Source organism: Bombina bombina, chromosome 9, assembly GCF_027579735.1.
Source record: "Bombina bombina isolate aBomBom1 chromosome 9, aBomBom1.pri, whole genome shotgun sequence".
Classification (NCBI taxonomy): Eukaryota; Metazoa; Chordata; class Amphibia; order Anura; family Bombinatoridae; genus Bombina; species Bombina bombina.
Genome location: NC_069507.1, coordinates 285841466 through 285859835, shown reverse-complemented (window position 1 = coordinate 285859835; position 18370 = coordinate 285841466). Strand labels below are relative to the sequence as shown.

Genomic DNA, 18370 nt, shown 5'->3' with positions numbered 1-18370 from the left:
ACTGTGAGACGTACACCCATACACTACATGCCCACTGTCACTGTGAGACATACCCCCATACACTACATGCTCACTGTCACTGTATAACGTACCCCCATACACTACATGCCCACTGTCACTGTGAGACGTACCCCCATACACTACATACTCACTGTCACTGTGAGACGTACACCCATACACTACATGCCCACTGTCACTGTGAGACATACCCCCATACACTACATGCTCACTGTCACTGTATAACGTACCCCCATACACTACATGCTCACTGTCACTGTGTAACGTACCCCCATACACTACATGCTCACTGTCACTGTGAGACGTACACCCATACACTACATGCCCACTGTCACTGTGAGACATACCCCCATACACTACATGCTCACTGTCACTGTGTAACGTACCCCCATACACTACATGCTCACTGTCACTGTGTAACGTACCCCCATACACTACATGCTCACTGTCACTATGTAATGTACCCCCATACACTACATGCTCACTGCCACTGTGTAACTTACCCCCATACACTACATGCTCACTGTCACTGTGAGACATACCCCCATACACTACATGCTCACTGCCACTGTGTAACATACCCCAATACACTACATGCTCACTGTCACTGTGAGACATACCCCCATACACTACATGCTCACTGTCACTGAGAGACCTACCCCCAAACACTACATGCTCACTGTCACTGTCTAAGTACGGGTTATAGTCTAAGTGCACATTTCTCTTTTACAACCATGGATTAAGGTCTCCTAATTATGTGGTTTAGGAATTTCCTGCACTTCTGACTATGACAGACTCAAGGCCAACCAAACAAAAGGGACCTCTTTTACACTCAAATGTATTTATGTTCCCACATCTACTTACTACTGTCGCTTTAACTGTTGGCAGGTTGGTAAATTTTTGTTTTCTAGAGATAGGCTTAAACACGCCCACAGACCAGCCAATCTGCATACGACTGATGGGAACAAGCTAACCAAAGCACGCCCACAGACCAGCCAATCTGCTTATGACTGATGGGAACAAGCTTAGCAAAGCACACCCACAGACCAGCCAATCTGCTTACGACTGATGGGAACAAGCTCACCAAAGCACGCCCACAGACCAGCCAATCTGCTTATGACTGATGGGAACAAGCTTAGCAAAGCACACCCACAGACCAGCCAATCTGCATACGACTGATGGGAACAAGCTCACCAAAGCACGCCCACAGACCAGACAATCTGCTTATGACTGATGGGAACAAGCTTAGCAAAGCACACCCACAGACCAGCCAATCTGCTTATGACTGATGGGAACAAGTTCACCAAAGCACGCCCACAGACCAGCCAATCTGCTTATGACTGATGGGAACAAGCTTAGCAAAGCACACCCACAGACCAGCCAATCTGCATACGACTGATGGGAACAAGCTCACCAAAGCACGCCCACAGACCAGCCAATCTGCATACGACTGATGGGAACAAGCTCACCAAAGCACGCCCACAGACCAGCCAATCTGCATACGACTGATGGGAACAAGCTCACCAAAGCACGCCCACAGACCAGCCAATCTGCTTACGACTGATGGGAACAAGCTCACCAAAGCACGCCCACAGACCAGCCAATCTGCATACGACTGATGGGAACAAGCTCACCAAAGCACGCCCACAGACCAGCCAATCTGCTTATGACTGATGGGAACAAGCTTAGCAAAGCACACCCACAGACCAGCCAATCTGCATACGACTGATGGGAACAAGCTCACCAAAGCATGGCCACAGACCAGCCAATCTGCTTACGACTGATGGGAACAAGCTCAACAAAGCACGCCCACAGACCAGCCAATCTGCTTACGACTGATGGGAACAAGCTCACCAAAGCACGCCCACAGACCAGACAATCTGCTTATGACTGATGGGAACAAGCTTAGCAAAGCACACCCACAGACCAGCCAATCTGCTTATGACTGATGGGAACAAGTTCACCAAAGCACGCCCACAGACCAGCCAATCTGCTAACAAACGATGGGAACAAGCTTAGCAAAGCACGCAACTACAGACCAGCCAATCTGCTTATGACTGATGGGAACAAGATCACCAAAGCACGCCCACAGACCAGCCAATCTGCTTACGACTGATGGGAACAAGCTCACCAAAGCACGCCCACAGACCAGCCAATCTGCTTACGACTGATGGGAACAAGCTCACAAAAGCACGCCCACAGACTAGCCAATTTGCTAACAAACAATGGGAACAAGATTAGCAAAGCACGCCCAAAAAAGAAAATGTATGCTTACCTGATAAATGTATTTCTTTTTTGACACGATGAGTCCACGGATCATCTTAATTACTAATGGGATATTCACCTCCTGGTCAGCAGGAGGCGGCAAAGAGCACCACAGCAAAGCTGTTAAATAGCTCCTCCCTTCCCTCCCACTCCAGTTATTCGACCGAAGTTAAGGAAAGAAAGGAAAAGCCAAGGTGCAGAGGTGTCTGAAGTTTAAAATAACCAACAACCTGTCTTGCAAGAACAGGGCAGGCTGTGGACTCATCGTGTCAAAAAAGAAATAAATTTATCAGGTAAGCATAAATTTTATTTTATTTTTTAAGACACGATGAGTCTACGGATCATCTTAATTACTAATGGGATCCAATACCCAAGCTAGAGTACACAGATGATACAGGAGGGACAAGACAGGGCACCTAAACGGAAGGCACCACTGTTTGAAGAACCTTTCTCCCAAAAGCGGCCTCAGCCGAGGGAAAAGAGTCAAATTTGTAGAATTTTTAAAAAGTGTGCAGAGAGGACCAAGTTGCAGCCTTGCAAATCTGTTCCACAGAAGCTTCATTTTTGAATGCCCATGAAGAAGCAACAGCCCTCGTGGAATGAGCCGTAACTCTCAGGAGGCTGATGTCCAGCAGTCTCATATGCAAGACGAATGATACTCCTCAGCCAAAAAGAAAGAAGTAGCTTTCTGTCCCTTATGATTTACTGAGAAAATAACAAACAGAGAAAACGACTGACGAAAGTCCTTAGTCGCCTGCAAGTAAAACTTTAAAGCACGGACCACGCCAAATTATGTAGAAGACGTTCCTTCTGAGAAGAAGGATTAGGACACAAAGAAGGAACCACAATCTCTTGATTAATGTTCCGATCAGAAACAACCTTAAGAAGAAATCCTAACTTGGTACGTAAAACTACCTTATCTGAATGAAAATAAGGAGACTCATACTGCAATGCCAAGAGTTCTGACACTCTCAGAGCAGAAGAAATAGCAAGAAGAAACAAAACTTTCCAAGATAACCACTTAATGTCTAAGGAATGCATAGGCTAAAACGGAGCCCCTTGAAGAACTTTGAGAACTAAAGTAAGACTCCAAGGAGGAGTAACTGTTTTAAACACAGGCCAGATCCTAACCTAGGCCTGAGAAAAAGATTGAACATCTGGGACATCTGCCAGATGTTTGTGTAACAAAATAGACAAAGCCGAAATTTTACCCTTTAGGGAACTTGTCGATAAACCTTTCTCCAACCCTTCTTGAAGAAAAGACAAAATTCTAGGAATCCTAACACTACTCCATGAGTAGCCCCTGGATTCACACCAATAGAAATATTTACGCCATATCTTATGGTAAATCTTTCTAGTTACAGGCTTACGAGCCTGAATCATGGTCTCTATGACCGAGTCAGAAAACCCCCGCTGGGACAAAATTAAGCGTTCAATCTCCAAGCAGTAGCTTCAGAGAAACTAGATTTGGGTGAAGGAAGGGCCCTTGAATTAGAAGGTTCTTCCTCAATGGAAGTCTCCAAGGTGGAAGGGATGACATGTCCACCAGATCTCCATACCAAATCCTGTGAAGCCAAGCCGGAGCAATGAGGATCACCGACACCCTCTCCTGCTTGATTCGAGCAATGACCCGAGGAAGAAGCACAAACGGAGGAAATTGGTATCCTAGACTGAAGGCCCAATGAACCGCCAGAGCATCTATCAGCTCCGCCTGGGGATCCCTGGACCTCGACCCGTATCTTGGGAGCTTGGCATTCCGTCGAGGTGCCATGAGATCTAATTCCGGCTGCCCACTTGAGAATCAGACTTGAGAACACTTCCGGATGGAGTTCCCATTCCCCCGGATGAAAAGTCTGTCTGCTCAGGAAGTCCGCCTCCCAGTTGTCCACCCCTGGGATGTGGATCACCGACAGGCAGCAAGAATGGGCCTCCGCCCACTGAATTATCTTGGTTACCTCTTCGTTCCTCCCTGATGATTGATGTAAGCTACTGACGTTATGTTGTCCGGCTGAAATCTGATAAACCGGGCCGAGGCCAACTGGGGCCAGGCCAGAAGAGCATTGAGGATTGCTCTCAGCTCCAGAATGTTTATGGGCAGAACAGACTCCGACTGAGTCCAAAACTCCCTGAGCCTTTAGGGAGCCCCAGACAGCTCCCCATCCTAGAAGGCTGGCATCTGTTGTCACAATCACCCAGGATGGTCTGCGAAAGCAGGTTCCCTGAGAGAGATGATCCAGAGACAACCACCATCGAAGAGAGCCCTTTGTCTCCTGCTCCAGGGTTATTCGAGGAGACAAGTCTGTATAATCTCCATCCATTGCCTGAGCATGTTTAACTGCAGAGGTCTGAGGTGGAACCGCGCAAACAGGATGATGTCCATTGTCGCCACTATCAGCCCGATTACCTCCATGCACTGGGCCACTGACGGCCGTGGAGTGGACTGAAAAACTAGACAAGTATCGATAATCTTTGATTTCCTGACTTCTGTCAGAAAAATCCACAGAGATAGGGAATCTATTATGGTTCCCAAGTTACCCTTGTATTTGGGATTAAGGAACTCTTTTCCAAATTTACCTTCCACCCGTGAGTTCTCAGGAAAGATAACACCATGTTGGTATGGGATCTTGCTTGCTGTAAGGATGGCATCTGGACTAAGATGTCGTCCAAATAGGGCGCCACTGCAATGCTCCATGGCCGAAGTACCGCCAGCAGAGACCCCAGAACCTTTGTAAAGATTCTGGGAGCCGTGGCCAGACCGAAAGGAAGAGCCACAAACTGTAAGTGTTTGTCCTGGAAGACAAACCTTAGGAACTTGTGATGATCCCTGTGAATAGGAACATGTAGATACGCATCCTTTAAATCCACTGTTGTCATAAATTCACACCCCTAGATCAATGGGAGAATGGAACAAATAGTTTCCATCTTGATGGACGGAACTCTTAGAAATTTGTTTAGACTCTTGAGGTCTAAAATTGGTCTGAAGGTTCCCTCCTTTTTGGGAACCACAAACAGATTGGAATAAAAACTCTGACCCTGTTCCTGTACTGGAACGGGAACAATCGCTCCCAGGGCGGAGAGGTCTTCTACACAATGTAAGAACGCCTCTCTCTTTGTCTTGCAGATAATCTTGAAAGCAGAATCCTGCCTCTGGGAGGAAAACTTTTGAACTCCAATTTGTATCCCTGAGACACTATTTCTATTGCCCAGGGATCCTGAACATCCCGCACCCAAGCTCAAACAAAAAAGGAAAGTCTGCCCCCTACCAGATCCGATCCCGGATCAGGGGCATGCCCTTCATGCCGTCTTGGATTCAAAAGCAGGCTTCTTGGATTGTTTACTCTTATTCCAAGACTGGTTGAGCCTCCATGTAGGCTTAGATTGTTCCTGCTTAGAAGAGGAAGAATTTCCCTTGAAATTTCGAAAGGAACGAAAATTACTCTGTCCTTTTTGTTTGTTTCTCTTATCCTGAGGAAGGAGATGACCCTTACCTCCCGTGCTATCAGAGATAATTTATTTTAGGCCAGGTCCAAACAAGGTCTTCCCCTTGTAAGGAATAATTAGAAGTTTAAACTTAGAAGACACATCCGCAGACCAAGGTTTTAACCATAAGGCTCAGCGGGCAAGAATAGAGAAACCAGAAATCTTAGCTCCCAGCTTAATAATTTGAAGGGAAACGTCCGTAATAAAAGTGTTAGCTAGTTTCAGAGCTTTTATCCTGTCTTGAGTCTCCTCTAAGGAAAACGCCGTTCTGAGAGATTCAGACAGCGCATCAAACCAATATGCTGCCGCACTATTGACGGTAGCAATGCACGCCGCTGGTTGCCATTGCAGACCCTGGTGAACATAAATCTTCTAACTTCTTGTCCATAGGATCTTTGAAGGCACAACTATCCTCTATGGGAATAGTAGTCCTCTTGGCTAAGGTGGAAACCACCCCTTCCACCTTAGGAACTGTTTGCCAAGCCTCTTTGAAAGAGTCAGCAATGGGAAACATCTTCTTAAAAATAGGAGAAGGAGAAAAGGGAATGCCTGGTCTCTCCCACATTGGAGTTGTGCAAGCTTAAACTGAAAGAAACCACCTCAGCATAAAATAAAGGAAATACACAGAGTCTGAGAATTCTCCCTTATAAACTACCGAAGTATCCTCCACTTCAGGAAAGAAAATTCGGAATAGCTACTGCTATATCAGCAACATTCACTGATTACATACATTTCCTCAAGTGTTTTCCCTGTAACATGGGAAAAAACAAACAAAGCATCAGAAATCGCTTCAATGATCTTAGGAAACAATGTCCTGCCAAGTAACTCCAGATGGAGTATGAGAGGAAGCGCAGGGCACTGCATGTGTAGGCTATAACATTTTTTGGACACTTGTGGAATTTTTTTTTATTTATTTTATTCCTATATTAAAGTTCTCTCACAACATAGGGGAAGAGAAGGTTATAGGAAATTCCACATTCAATTCAAACCCTGAGGGGACACTTTGAAAGGTTTCTTGGACCACTCTTGCTCACATATGTGGGAATAAACAAATAAAAATTAACCCATTAAAAAATTTTTTTTACTAGAATATGAGTAGAGAGAGATATATAAAGTAAAGAGATAGCACTGCGGGTCATGATAGAATGGGTATTAAAGACAATGGGTTCAAAGACAAAAGCGAATAGCAACTTGTGGAACATGGTTAATTATTTGTTGTTGTGATAAATGTTTTATTTCTAATATTGTATGAACTCTGCATGGACGGTTTTCTGTAAACTGTATACTTTCTTCTTTGTAATGCAATGCAGAAATTACAATAAAAACATTGTTATAAAAAAAAAAAAAAAGTTACTGTTTCTTTAATTTTTAAAACGGAACCCTTTTATTTATGTTATTGTTTAATAATGCAACTTCCCTGTCAGAAGTGGGATACGAACCCACACCTCCAGAGGAGACTGCAACCTGAACGCAGCACTTTAGACCGCTCAGCCACCCTGACATATCCTAGCAGTAACGTAGGCAAAGAGAATGACTGGAGTGGGAGGGAAGGGAGGAGCTATTTAACAGCTCTGCTGTGGTGCCCTTTGCCACCTCCTGCTGACCAGGAGGTGAATATCCCATTAGTAATGAAGATGATCTGTGGACTCATCATGTCTTGAAAAAGAAACCAGCCACTCTGTTTACGACTAAAGGGAACAAGCTCACCAAAGCATGTACACAGCAAAACACCAGCCAACATGCTTAAAACCGATGAGAACAACCTCACTAAAGCACGCACACGGCAACAGACCAGCCAATCTGCTTACTACCGATGAGAACAAGCTCACCAAAGCATGCACACAGTGACAAACGAGCCAATCTGCTTAAAATGGATGAGAACAAGCTCAGCAAAGCACAACCACAGACCAGCAAATCTGCTTATGAATGGGAACAAACCATCCAAACTGCTTACGACCGATGGGAACACGCTCAACAAAGCACGCACACACCCACAGACCATCTAATCTGCTTACGACCGATGGGAACACGCTCACCAAAGCATGCACACACCCACAGACCATCTAATCTGCTTACGACTAATAGGAACAAGTTCATCAAAGCACACACACATCCACAGACCAGCCAATCTGTTTACAACCTATTAGAACAAGCTCACCAAAGCATGTACATGCCCACAAACCAGCCAATCTGCTTACAACCGATGAGAACAAGCTCACCAAAGCACACCCACCAGCCTATCTGCTTACAACCGATGGGAGCAATCTCACCAAAGCATGCCCACAGATCAGCCAATCTGCTTACGACTGATAGGAACAAGTTCACCAAAGCGCACACACAAAGATCACAAACCAGTCTATCTGCTTATGTTATATGGGAACAAACTCACCAAACACGCCCAGAGACCAGCCAATCTGCTTACTACCGAATGGAAGAAGCTCACCAAAAGCAAGCACACTGTAAGGTGTTGTGGCTTATGATTACTTACTTGTGCTGTTCCTTTAAGCCTGGCTATTCTCCCCTATTTAAGGCCGCCTCCCAGACATCACATTGCTGGATTATTGCAGACCAACCTCCTAAGGAATTTCCTTGTTGTTACGTCTGACCAATTCTCAGCTCTCACTAACGCTGCTTGCTCCTGTCAGTATCTCAACTACTGTGCTTCCTGCTGACGTCATCAGCTACAGACGAGAGCGTGGCTCTCACACAGACAAACCTCCTTACCTCAGTTTCTCCTTCTTTGCACCACACTGAGGTTTTCCAGGTACAAACAAACTCCTCTCCCCTGTGACCAAACCAGGACTACCAGCTGCCTGCTATCTTACTGCGGTCTGTGTGTTTAGTACCTTCCGTGCTGCATGGGAGCTGTGAGTACAATTTACTTTACTGCATATTTCTGTTATATTCACTCTCTGCCTGCCAGACTACTGTGTGTTATCTGTTTATGTTTCCACACACAGTCTGCAGCTTGGGCAAATAGCAAGTCACAGAGTTAACCCTTTAAGCTTTCTGTTGTGGTTAATTCAGTGACACAAGTAACCATATTTCAAGTGAATATTATCCTTAGACTTTTGCCTAATACTGGAACTGTTTTGTATTTACTTATTCTTAGAAGGCAAACTCTACTTAATTCTGTTGTTAATTAAACTCATTTTATTACACACACACACAAACACAACAAAGCATGCACATGCCCACAGACCAGCCAATCTGCTTACAACTGATGGGAGCACGCTCACCACAGCGCACACTCAAAGGAACAGCCAATTTGCTTACGACCGAATGGAAAAAGCACAACAAAGATTGAATAAGCCCACAGACCAGCAAATCTTTTTACGACAGATGGGAATAAGCTCATCAAAGCACACACAAATCCATAACCAGCCGATCTGCTTACGAACAACAGACCAGCCAGTCTACTTATGACCGATGGTAACAAGCTCACTAGAGCACACACAAATCCACAGAGCAGTCAATCTGCTCACGAATGGGAACAACAGACCAGCCAATCTACTTACGACCAATGGGAACAAGCTCACCAGAGCAGACACAAATCCATGAATGGGAACAACAGACCAGCCAATCTGCTTTCAGCCAATGGGAACAAGCTTACCAAAGCATGCCCACAGACCAGCCAATCTTACGATGGATGGGAACAAGCTCACCAAAGCACGGACACACCCACAGAACAGTCAATCTTCTTATGACATATGGGAACAAGTTTACTAAAGCGCACACACACATATCCACAGACCAGCCAATCTGCTTACAATTAGGAACAACAGACCAGCCAATCTGCTACGACCTATGGAAACAAGCTCACCAAAGCACGCCCACAGACCAGCCAACCTGCTTGTGACGTGAGTAACCATGATCTGGGGCCTGTTATGGAACACTCTTTGGGGAGGGGGTACATGGGCTTAAGGATACCCAGAGACTGCATGGAAATGTGGAATTTTATATGCCAGACACCCCATGTACTTTCATAACTTTCATAGATACAGGATGGGTAGAGGGTGTGAGTGCCCCTTGTGGGAGCAATTGTGACTCTATAAACCAAGTGGGCATAAAGGACTTAATAGTTAATAAGAGCTGTTTTTATATTTTCTAATAAGAGGCGTTTTAATTACGTTTCAGATCTGATTGTGTCTCAGGAGTCTGTCTGGTTAAACTGATTGTGTTCCTGTGTGATTATGTTAACTAGACTGCCCAAAATCTATGGAACTTTGAGCGGCAAGTCAAAGTCACCCTTGTTGTGCTAGGAGGGCCAGTTCCAGAGGAGATGTGCCTGGAATGGAGAGCCCTGATTCGGCTAGAGATGTGGGAAGATGCACTGGAGAATTGGTATGGCTGCAGAGGCAAAGTCCTGCCGTCCCCAAAACAGCGCTTCAGGGACCAGGTAAACTTGCGGCTCTGCTTACTGAGAGGACAACCCAGAGGTGAGGGGATAGCCGAACTGAAGTGTCTGGTGCAAAGAGAGGTCGAGCTTGAGGATCGGTACAGAGGATTATATTGGTTTGCAGATAGATGGCAGTCGAGGGCAGAAACGCACTATTCCCCAGAGGGTGAAGACTTTAGCGACTCCGGCTTATTATGGGAAGCATTTGAGGAGAAAGTTGACTTTGGCAGTCCCAAGGGATATCGATTCTGGGACATTCAAAGCAAGGGGCCGGAGTTGTTACAGCCATCGGAAGCACTTGTCTTGGAGCCTGAACTGACATGGCTTATCTACCAGGAATAGTACCTTGAGGTGGATTACCTAGAACTGCTAGAAAGTGGTCCTTTATTTACTTCAGAGGCAGTGTATCTAGTGGACTTAATATCCACAAATGTTGGCACGGGAGGTGTGGATGAGACAGTGGTCTCCACACCTGGAGTGCAGGGATGCAGGGAAGTCGGCCCAGATACCCAACCCCCTGGGCATGGGGACCCTAGTCACCCTATTATGTACCCAGCAGGACCCAGAGATTGTGGATCTAATTGATTTTTCCTCTGAAGTGTCAGATGCGGATTACACAGCTTTAGAGCAGGCAACAGGGCAGAGTGTTGTTGGCCTCTGCCCACCCCTAACCGGCGTCCCAGAAAACAGAAATGACAGCCTCACTCTGGCAGAGGGACTGGAGGAGCATTCAGCTATCCCAGCTGGCTTTGGGACAGAGAGATGTTGGTCTCTCTCCGCAAGCAATGGGGGCTTTCTATCCAGTACAAGTGGATGGGACTACAGTCTCCACCTGTATGCCCCAGGAATGCCGGGTAGTTGGCCCAGATCCGCAACAGCATGTTGGAGTGACCCCAGCCACCCTGTCTTCTCTCCAGCGACTTAAAGGACTCCAGGGAGAAGGGACAGTCGGCACTTCTCCCCAGCGGCGGGTTTGTTCTATAAGAGAGGCAGAGGTCGGCCGGGTTAGTGAAGTTCTGTTCGCGACAATTTGTTTGGGGTACTGTGTGGATACGGGCATTGGGGGAATTGATCTACGGACTAACTTTGTAATCAACCTGTCTGGGGTCTCCTCCTCCGAAGGTGGAGATATGTGACGTGAGTCATCAAGATCTGGGGGCCTGTTATGGAACACTCTTTGGGCAAGGGGTACATCGGCTTAAGGATACCCAGAGACTGCATAGAAATGTGGAATTTGATATGCCAGACACCCCATGTACTTTTATAACTCTGTCTTATGTCCACGTCACCCTGTATCCATAGATACAGGATGGGTACAGGGTGTGAGTGCCCATTGTGGGAGCAAGTGTGACTCTATAAACCAAGTGGGCATAAAGGACGTAATAGTTAATAAGAGCTGTATTTATATTTGCTAATAAGAGGCATTTTATTTACGTTTCAGATCCGATTGTGTCTCAGGAGTCTGTCTGGTTAAACTGATTAAGTTGATAAGTTAACCTGTTTTTTACCTGCGAATAGACAATTATTTAGAAGTGTGATGTATTGGTCAAAGATTTGTTTTACTGTTTAACCAATTCCATTTGTATGCTGAAGCTCTGTGACTCTGGAATGTCAGGGTGTATAAATGTGTGCTGCTTTTAAATAAAGTGTTCATTTTTGTGTTCAGATTGTTGCCTCAGTTCTGTTCACCTCTATAACTTTAGACTGCAGTCAAAGAGGGATATACCAGGAGCTATTGCTCTGGATAAAGGTATGTCCAGGACAAGGGAAGTGTTCTGACGGAGGTACTCATTCGGGGTACCAGGCAGTCAGTCACACTGCTTATAACTGATGGGAACAACAAACCAGCCAATCTACTTACCACAGTTGGGGACAAGCTCACCAAAGCACACCCACAGATCAGCCAATCTGCTTACGAATGGGAACAGACCAGCCAATCTGCTAACGAATGGGAAAAAGCTTACAAAAGCACGCCCAAAGACCGGCCAATCTGCTTACGAATGGGAACAAGCTCACCAAAGCACACCCACAAATCAGCCAATCTACTTACGAATGGGAGCAGACCAGCCAATTTGCTTACAAATGGGAAAAAGCTTACAAAAGCACGCCCACAGACCAGCCAATCTGCTTACAAATGGGAACAAGCTCACCAAAGCACACCCACAGACCAGCCAAACTGCTTATGAATGGGAACAGACCTGCCAATCTGCTTATGACTGATGGGAACAACAAACCAGCCAATCTACTTACGACCGATGGGAAAAAGCTCATCAAAGCACACCCACAGACCAGCCAATCTGTTTACAACGGATCAAACAAGCTCAAAGTATGCACACACCCAGAGAACAGCCAATCTGTTTACGAATAGGAACAGACCAGCCAATCTACTTATGGCTGATGGGAACAAGCTTACAAAAGAACGCCCACAGACCAGTCACAGCCAATCTGTTAACGGATTGAACAAGTTCAAAGCATGCACACACTTACAGACCAGCCAATCTGCTTATGAATGGGAACAGACAAGCCAATCTGCTTGCGACTGATGTGAAAAAGAACAACAAAGCATGCACAACCACACAGACATGCGAATCTTCTTACGACAGATGGGAACAAGCTCACCAAAGCACACACAAATCCACAGACCCGCCAAACTGCTTACAACTGATGGGAACAAGCTCACCAAAGTACGCCCACAGACCAGACAATATTGCTTACGACCGATGGGAACAAGCTTACAAAAGCACACACACACCCAGTGACCAGCCAATCTGCTTAGGACGGATGGTAACAAGCTCAACAAAGCATGCATACGCCCACAGACCAGCCAATCTGCTTACAAATAAGAAAAGACCAGCCATTTTGCTTACGACTAATGGGAACAAGCTCAACAAAGCACACACACACACATCCACAGAACAGCCAATCTACTTAGGAATGGGAACAGACCAGCCAATCTGCTTACGACTAATGGGAACAAGCTCACCAAAGCATACACCCACAGAACAGCCAATCTGCTTACGATGGATGAGAACAAACTCATCAAAGCATGCACACACCCACAGACCAGTCAATTTGCTTACGAACGATGGGAAAAAGCACAAAGTCCACAGACCAATGAATCTTCTTACGACAGATGGGAACAAGCTCAAAGTGCACACAAATCCATAGACCAGTCAATCTGCTTATGAATGGGAACAACCGACCAGCTAATCTACTTACGACCAATGAGAACAAGCTCACCAGAGCACACACAAATCCACAGACAAGCCAATCTGCTTATGAATGGGAACAACAGACCAGCCAATCTACTTACGACCAATGGGAACAAGCTCACCAAAGCACCCACCCACAGAACAGCCAATCTTACAATGGATGGGAACAAGCTCACCAAAGCACACCCCAGACAAGCCAGTCTGCTTACGACTGATGGGAACAAGCTCACCAAAGCATACACAGACCAGCCAATCTTCATACGACATATGGGAACAAGCTCACCAAAGCGCACAAACACATCCACAGACCAGCCAATCTGCTTATGACTGATGGGAACAAGCTCACAAAAGCATGCACACAGACCAGCCAATCTGTTTACAGCGCACACAGACCAGCCAATCTGTTTACAGTGGATGGGAACAAGCTCACCAAAGCGCACACACAGACCAGCCAATCTGTTTACAACGGATCGAACAAGCTCAAAGCACGCACACAACCACATTTGCTTACAAATGGGAACAGACCAGCCAATTTGCTTATGAGTTGGGAATAAGCTCACCAAAGCAGGCACACAGACCAGCCAATCTGTTTACAATGGATCGAACAAGCTCAAAGCACGCACACACACACCCACATTTGCTTACGAATGGGAACAGACCAGCCAATTTGCTTATGACTGATGGGAACAAGCTCACCAAAGCACCCACACAGACCAGCCAACCTGCCTACAACAGATGGGAACAGCCAAGCTGCTTACGACTGATGTGAAAAAGCACAACAATAGCATGCACAAGCTCACAGACCTGCAAATTTTCTTACAACAGATAGGAACAAGCTCACCAAAACGCACACAAATCCACAGACCAGTCAATCTGCTTATTAATGGGAACAACAGACCAGCCAATCTGCTTAAGAGTATTGGGAACAAGCTCACCAAAGCTCGAAAACACCCACAACTAGCCAATCTGCTTACAGCTGATGGGAACAAGCTCACCAAAGCATACACACAGACCTGATAATCTTCTCACGACATATGGGAACAAGGTCACTAAAGTGCGCACACACATCCACAGATCAACCAATCTGCTTACGAATAGGAACAGACCAGCAAATCTGCTTACAACCAATGAGAAAAAGCTAACCAAAGCAATGGTTCTGCTCACACTGAGTTAAAGGGACGCTAAATACATTTTAGAAGCATGGTACTGAGGTGATTCCCCACAACCCTCTAGTCATGGGTGCTGCCATGTTGAAGTCTATCTTTCACTGCATAACAGTGTTGACCTGTTTGCACATGTGCGGTAACTATCCTTCACATACCTGCAGTGTAACCTAGAAGCACCCATGATTAGAGGGAGGTGCATTAAATGTATTGAGTGCCCCTCCAGAAACTGATGAGCACATACACAGCTCACACAAATGTATGACAAGGTGTCCAGATCCCAACCATCACCCAACATGGTAACAGGATGCCAAGTATCACCAGATGATACCAATGATCACCCAACATGGTAAAGACTCCAACCAACCATCACCGCAACATGGTAAAGACCCAAACAAACCATCACTCAACATGGTAAAGACCCCAACCATCACCTGACATGGTAAGAGGACGCCAACCATCACCCGACTTTGTAACAGGACACCAACCATCACCCAACATGGTAACAGGACCCCAACCATCACCCGACATGGTAAAGACCCCAACCATCACCCGACATAGTAACAAAGACTCCAACCATTAACGAATATGATAACAAGACCCCAAACATCACCCAACATGGTAACAGGACACCAACCATCCCCTGACATGGTAAGAATACCCCAACCATCAACCGACATGGTAACAGGACCTCAACCATCACCCAACATGGTAACAGGACCCCAACCATCAAATGACATGGTAACAGGACCCCAACAATCACCCAACATGGTAACAGGACCCCAACCATCACCCAACACGGGAACAAGACCTCAAACATCACTGGAAATGAAGATCCCAACCATCACCCAACATGGTACCAGTAACCCAACCATAACCCGACATGGTAACAGGACCCCAACCATCACCAACGTTGTACTTACACCTGGGTGCTGAAATCCTGTGTTGGGTCACCTGATGCCTTCTGAAATATCTGCTCCATACAGTCCACATACCTGCAAGGACACAAGCAACACATCATTCCTGAAGCATTGATCCATCCCTACATCAGGAACGTAATTATTTTTATTCTCCTCCAACCAAGCACCCTAGCATCTTTCTTTATAATTGGATCTTTAGTCTTCCTTAAGGTGTAACCATATCTACGGATCTCTCTTGGCTGCCACTCTTTCTCCCTGCTGCATACATCCATTTGGTTCCTACTCTCTTTTACTGCTTTGGGACCAGTCCATCCTCTGCCCGGGACACCGGGCCCCAATCTGCTACTCTCCCCACAACCACGGGCCCCATCCTGCTATTCTCCCCATGACCAAGAGCTCCATCCTGCTACTCTCCCCACAACCACGGGCCCCATCCTGCTACTCTCCCCACGACCACGGGCCCCATCTGCTACTCTCCCCACGACCACGGGCCCCATCTGCTACTCTCCCCACAACCACGGGCCCCATCTGCTACTCTCCCCACGACCAAGGGCCCCATCTGCTACTCTCCCCATGACCAAGGGCCCCAATCCTGCTACTCTACCCACGACCACGGGCCCCATCTGCTACTCTCCCCACGACCACGGGCCCCATCTGCTACTCTCCCCATGACCACGGGCCCCATCTGCTACTCTCCCCACAACCACGGGCCCCATCTGCTACTCTCCCCACAACCACGGGCCCCATCTGCTACTCTCCCCACAACCACGGGCCCCATCTGCTACTCTCCCCACAACCACGGGCCCCATCTGCTACTCTCCCCACAACCACGGGCCCCATCTGCTACTCTCCCCACAACCACGGGCCCCATTTGCTACTCTCCCAACAACCACAGGCCCAATTTGCTACTCTCCTCACGACCATGGGCCCCATTTGCTACTCTCCCCACGACCATGGGCCCCATTTGCTACTTTCCCCAAGACCACGGGTCCCATCTGCTACTCTCCTCAAACCATGGGTCCCATCTGCTACTCTCCTCAAACCATGGGTCCCATCTGCTACTCTTACTGGCAACAAGCCCCATCTATTACATTCATCATCATCAAGCTTAACCAGGGCAATGCAGAAGACAGCATTTCAAACTACTGTTGCCCCAAACCCACCTCCCCCTGCATCCCACCCCTGCTTACAGCAAAATCCCTCCCTCCTATCTGCCCTGGGCCAGGCCTCTCACTTGCGCTGGAAGGCTTGGATGCTGAATAGGACCTGCATGGTGGAATTGAGGTAGCAGCTGTTTCCCAGGTTGCGCATTCCTGTGTAGCCAGGTCCGTACAAGGGCTGTAATTGTACCCCTGATTCCTGGATCAGCTCCCACTCTCCAATACGCTGGTTCATATCTATCTCCAACTCTGTCATGGTCTTGTCAGTCTATGAAAGAGAAGCAATAATACACTTAGGGAAAGAAATACAGACACTATTTAATTAAGCACTTGTCTGGGATGTATGTATACACACTATGTGTATATATATACATATATACACACACACATATATATATATATATATACATACAGTATATACACACACACACACACACCTATATTACAGATATACAAATATATATATATATATATATATATATATATATATATATATATAGTTACTGTAATATCTATAGTATTTACTGTACCATATTCCCTATAGGCGTTAAATGCCAGTAATCTATCTGTAATTACAATATCAATTGAAGCTTCCATTGGTCCACATGGTTAATGGTTATGATAGTTCTCTAGATATAGATTATACTACATTTATCGTGTCCTACCTTATCTAGATGCTAAATCCATTATATTGGTAACCATGACTACCGGACGGGCTTGTTTGTATTTATGTCCCGCCCCCTTATTTCTTGTACCTACGATAGGCGATTGATTGTTTACCTGTTTAGCCCTTAGCATTTTTAACTTTTTACATTATTTTCCCACTGCTCCCGATCACTGATTTCTATTACATGATGTATAACATGTTGAATATGTATAACACCATTATTCTTTATTTTCACATATACAGGGGCAGGATCGTGCGCTGCCGGCGTTTGAGCAGTATCATCATCAGACCCACTTCCGGGTCTCGCTCTGCGCTGCAGAGCGATAGTCGACTGCGTTCTGGCTGCTCTCTGGCTATAAAACAAATGATTTGGCAAGTGCACACTTCACTAGTTTTTTCACTAGAGTCTGAGGACGGGGGTTACTCCCCGAAAATGTTAACTCAATAAAGACACTTTGTATTTTCAAATGGTGAGTGCACCCTATGGACTTTTGTTACTACTCTGGGTAGCATCCTAATATTGTGGATTGGGAACAGGGAGTGCTATATATATATATATATATATAAAAAACAACAGAAGAGGGAAGGGCGCGCACAGAAACAAGAATCCTCTCTGGTGTTGTATGTAAAATGCAGACTAAACAGTAAGTAAAAACTGCCAAATGAAAACTCACGTTTAAATACCTCAACACACATGAGGTATGGTAACAGCAAGGGGGGCGTTAAGCTTCGGTTCCTCTCCGGATGGAAGCCCAGGCTTTTGTATCAACAGGAGGTGGAGCGTTCCCTGTTGTGTCTTGTGAGGAAATAGAATATGGGGGATATTTATCAAGCCGTCAACCGCAAATACGCTGGAATTCCGCAGCGTAATTGTGTGCAAGCTTGATCCGACCTAGTTATGAAACCCTACAGACCGGCAAAACTTGAAATCTGTGACTTAACATACGATCCGCCGGTCTCAATCCGACACAGATTGATGCTTACGTCATTACAGATATACACTTTCGACTCTATTTGACACTTTTTAAAAGTTATCAAATAGTTAACAGGTACGCTCGCGGCTAATCCGGCCCAGTGTACCTGATT

The 18370-nt window shown here is 46.1% G+C and overlaps 1 protein-coding gene across 2 annotated transcripts in view; it reads right to left on the bottom strand.

Annotated features, from left to right (window-relative positions):
* USP5 (ubiquitin specific peptidase 5) overlaps nt 1-18370 on the bottom strand; it is a 461221-nt gene that overhangs the window by 216748 nt on the left and 226103 nt on the right. For both annotated transcript variants that reach the window (XM_053692844.1, XM_053692845.1), the window contains exons 8-9: nt 16692-16885; nt 15461-15532 (exon numbers count right to left, since the gene is read on the bottom strand). In XM_053692844.1, coding sequence (XP_053548819.1) covers nt 15461-15532; nt 16692-16885 — 266 coding nt within the window. The remainder of the gene's footprint in view (nt 1-15460; nt 15533-16691; nt 16886-18370) is intronic.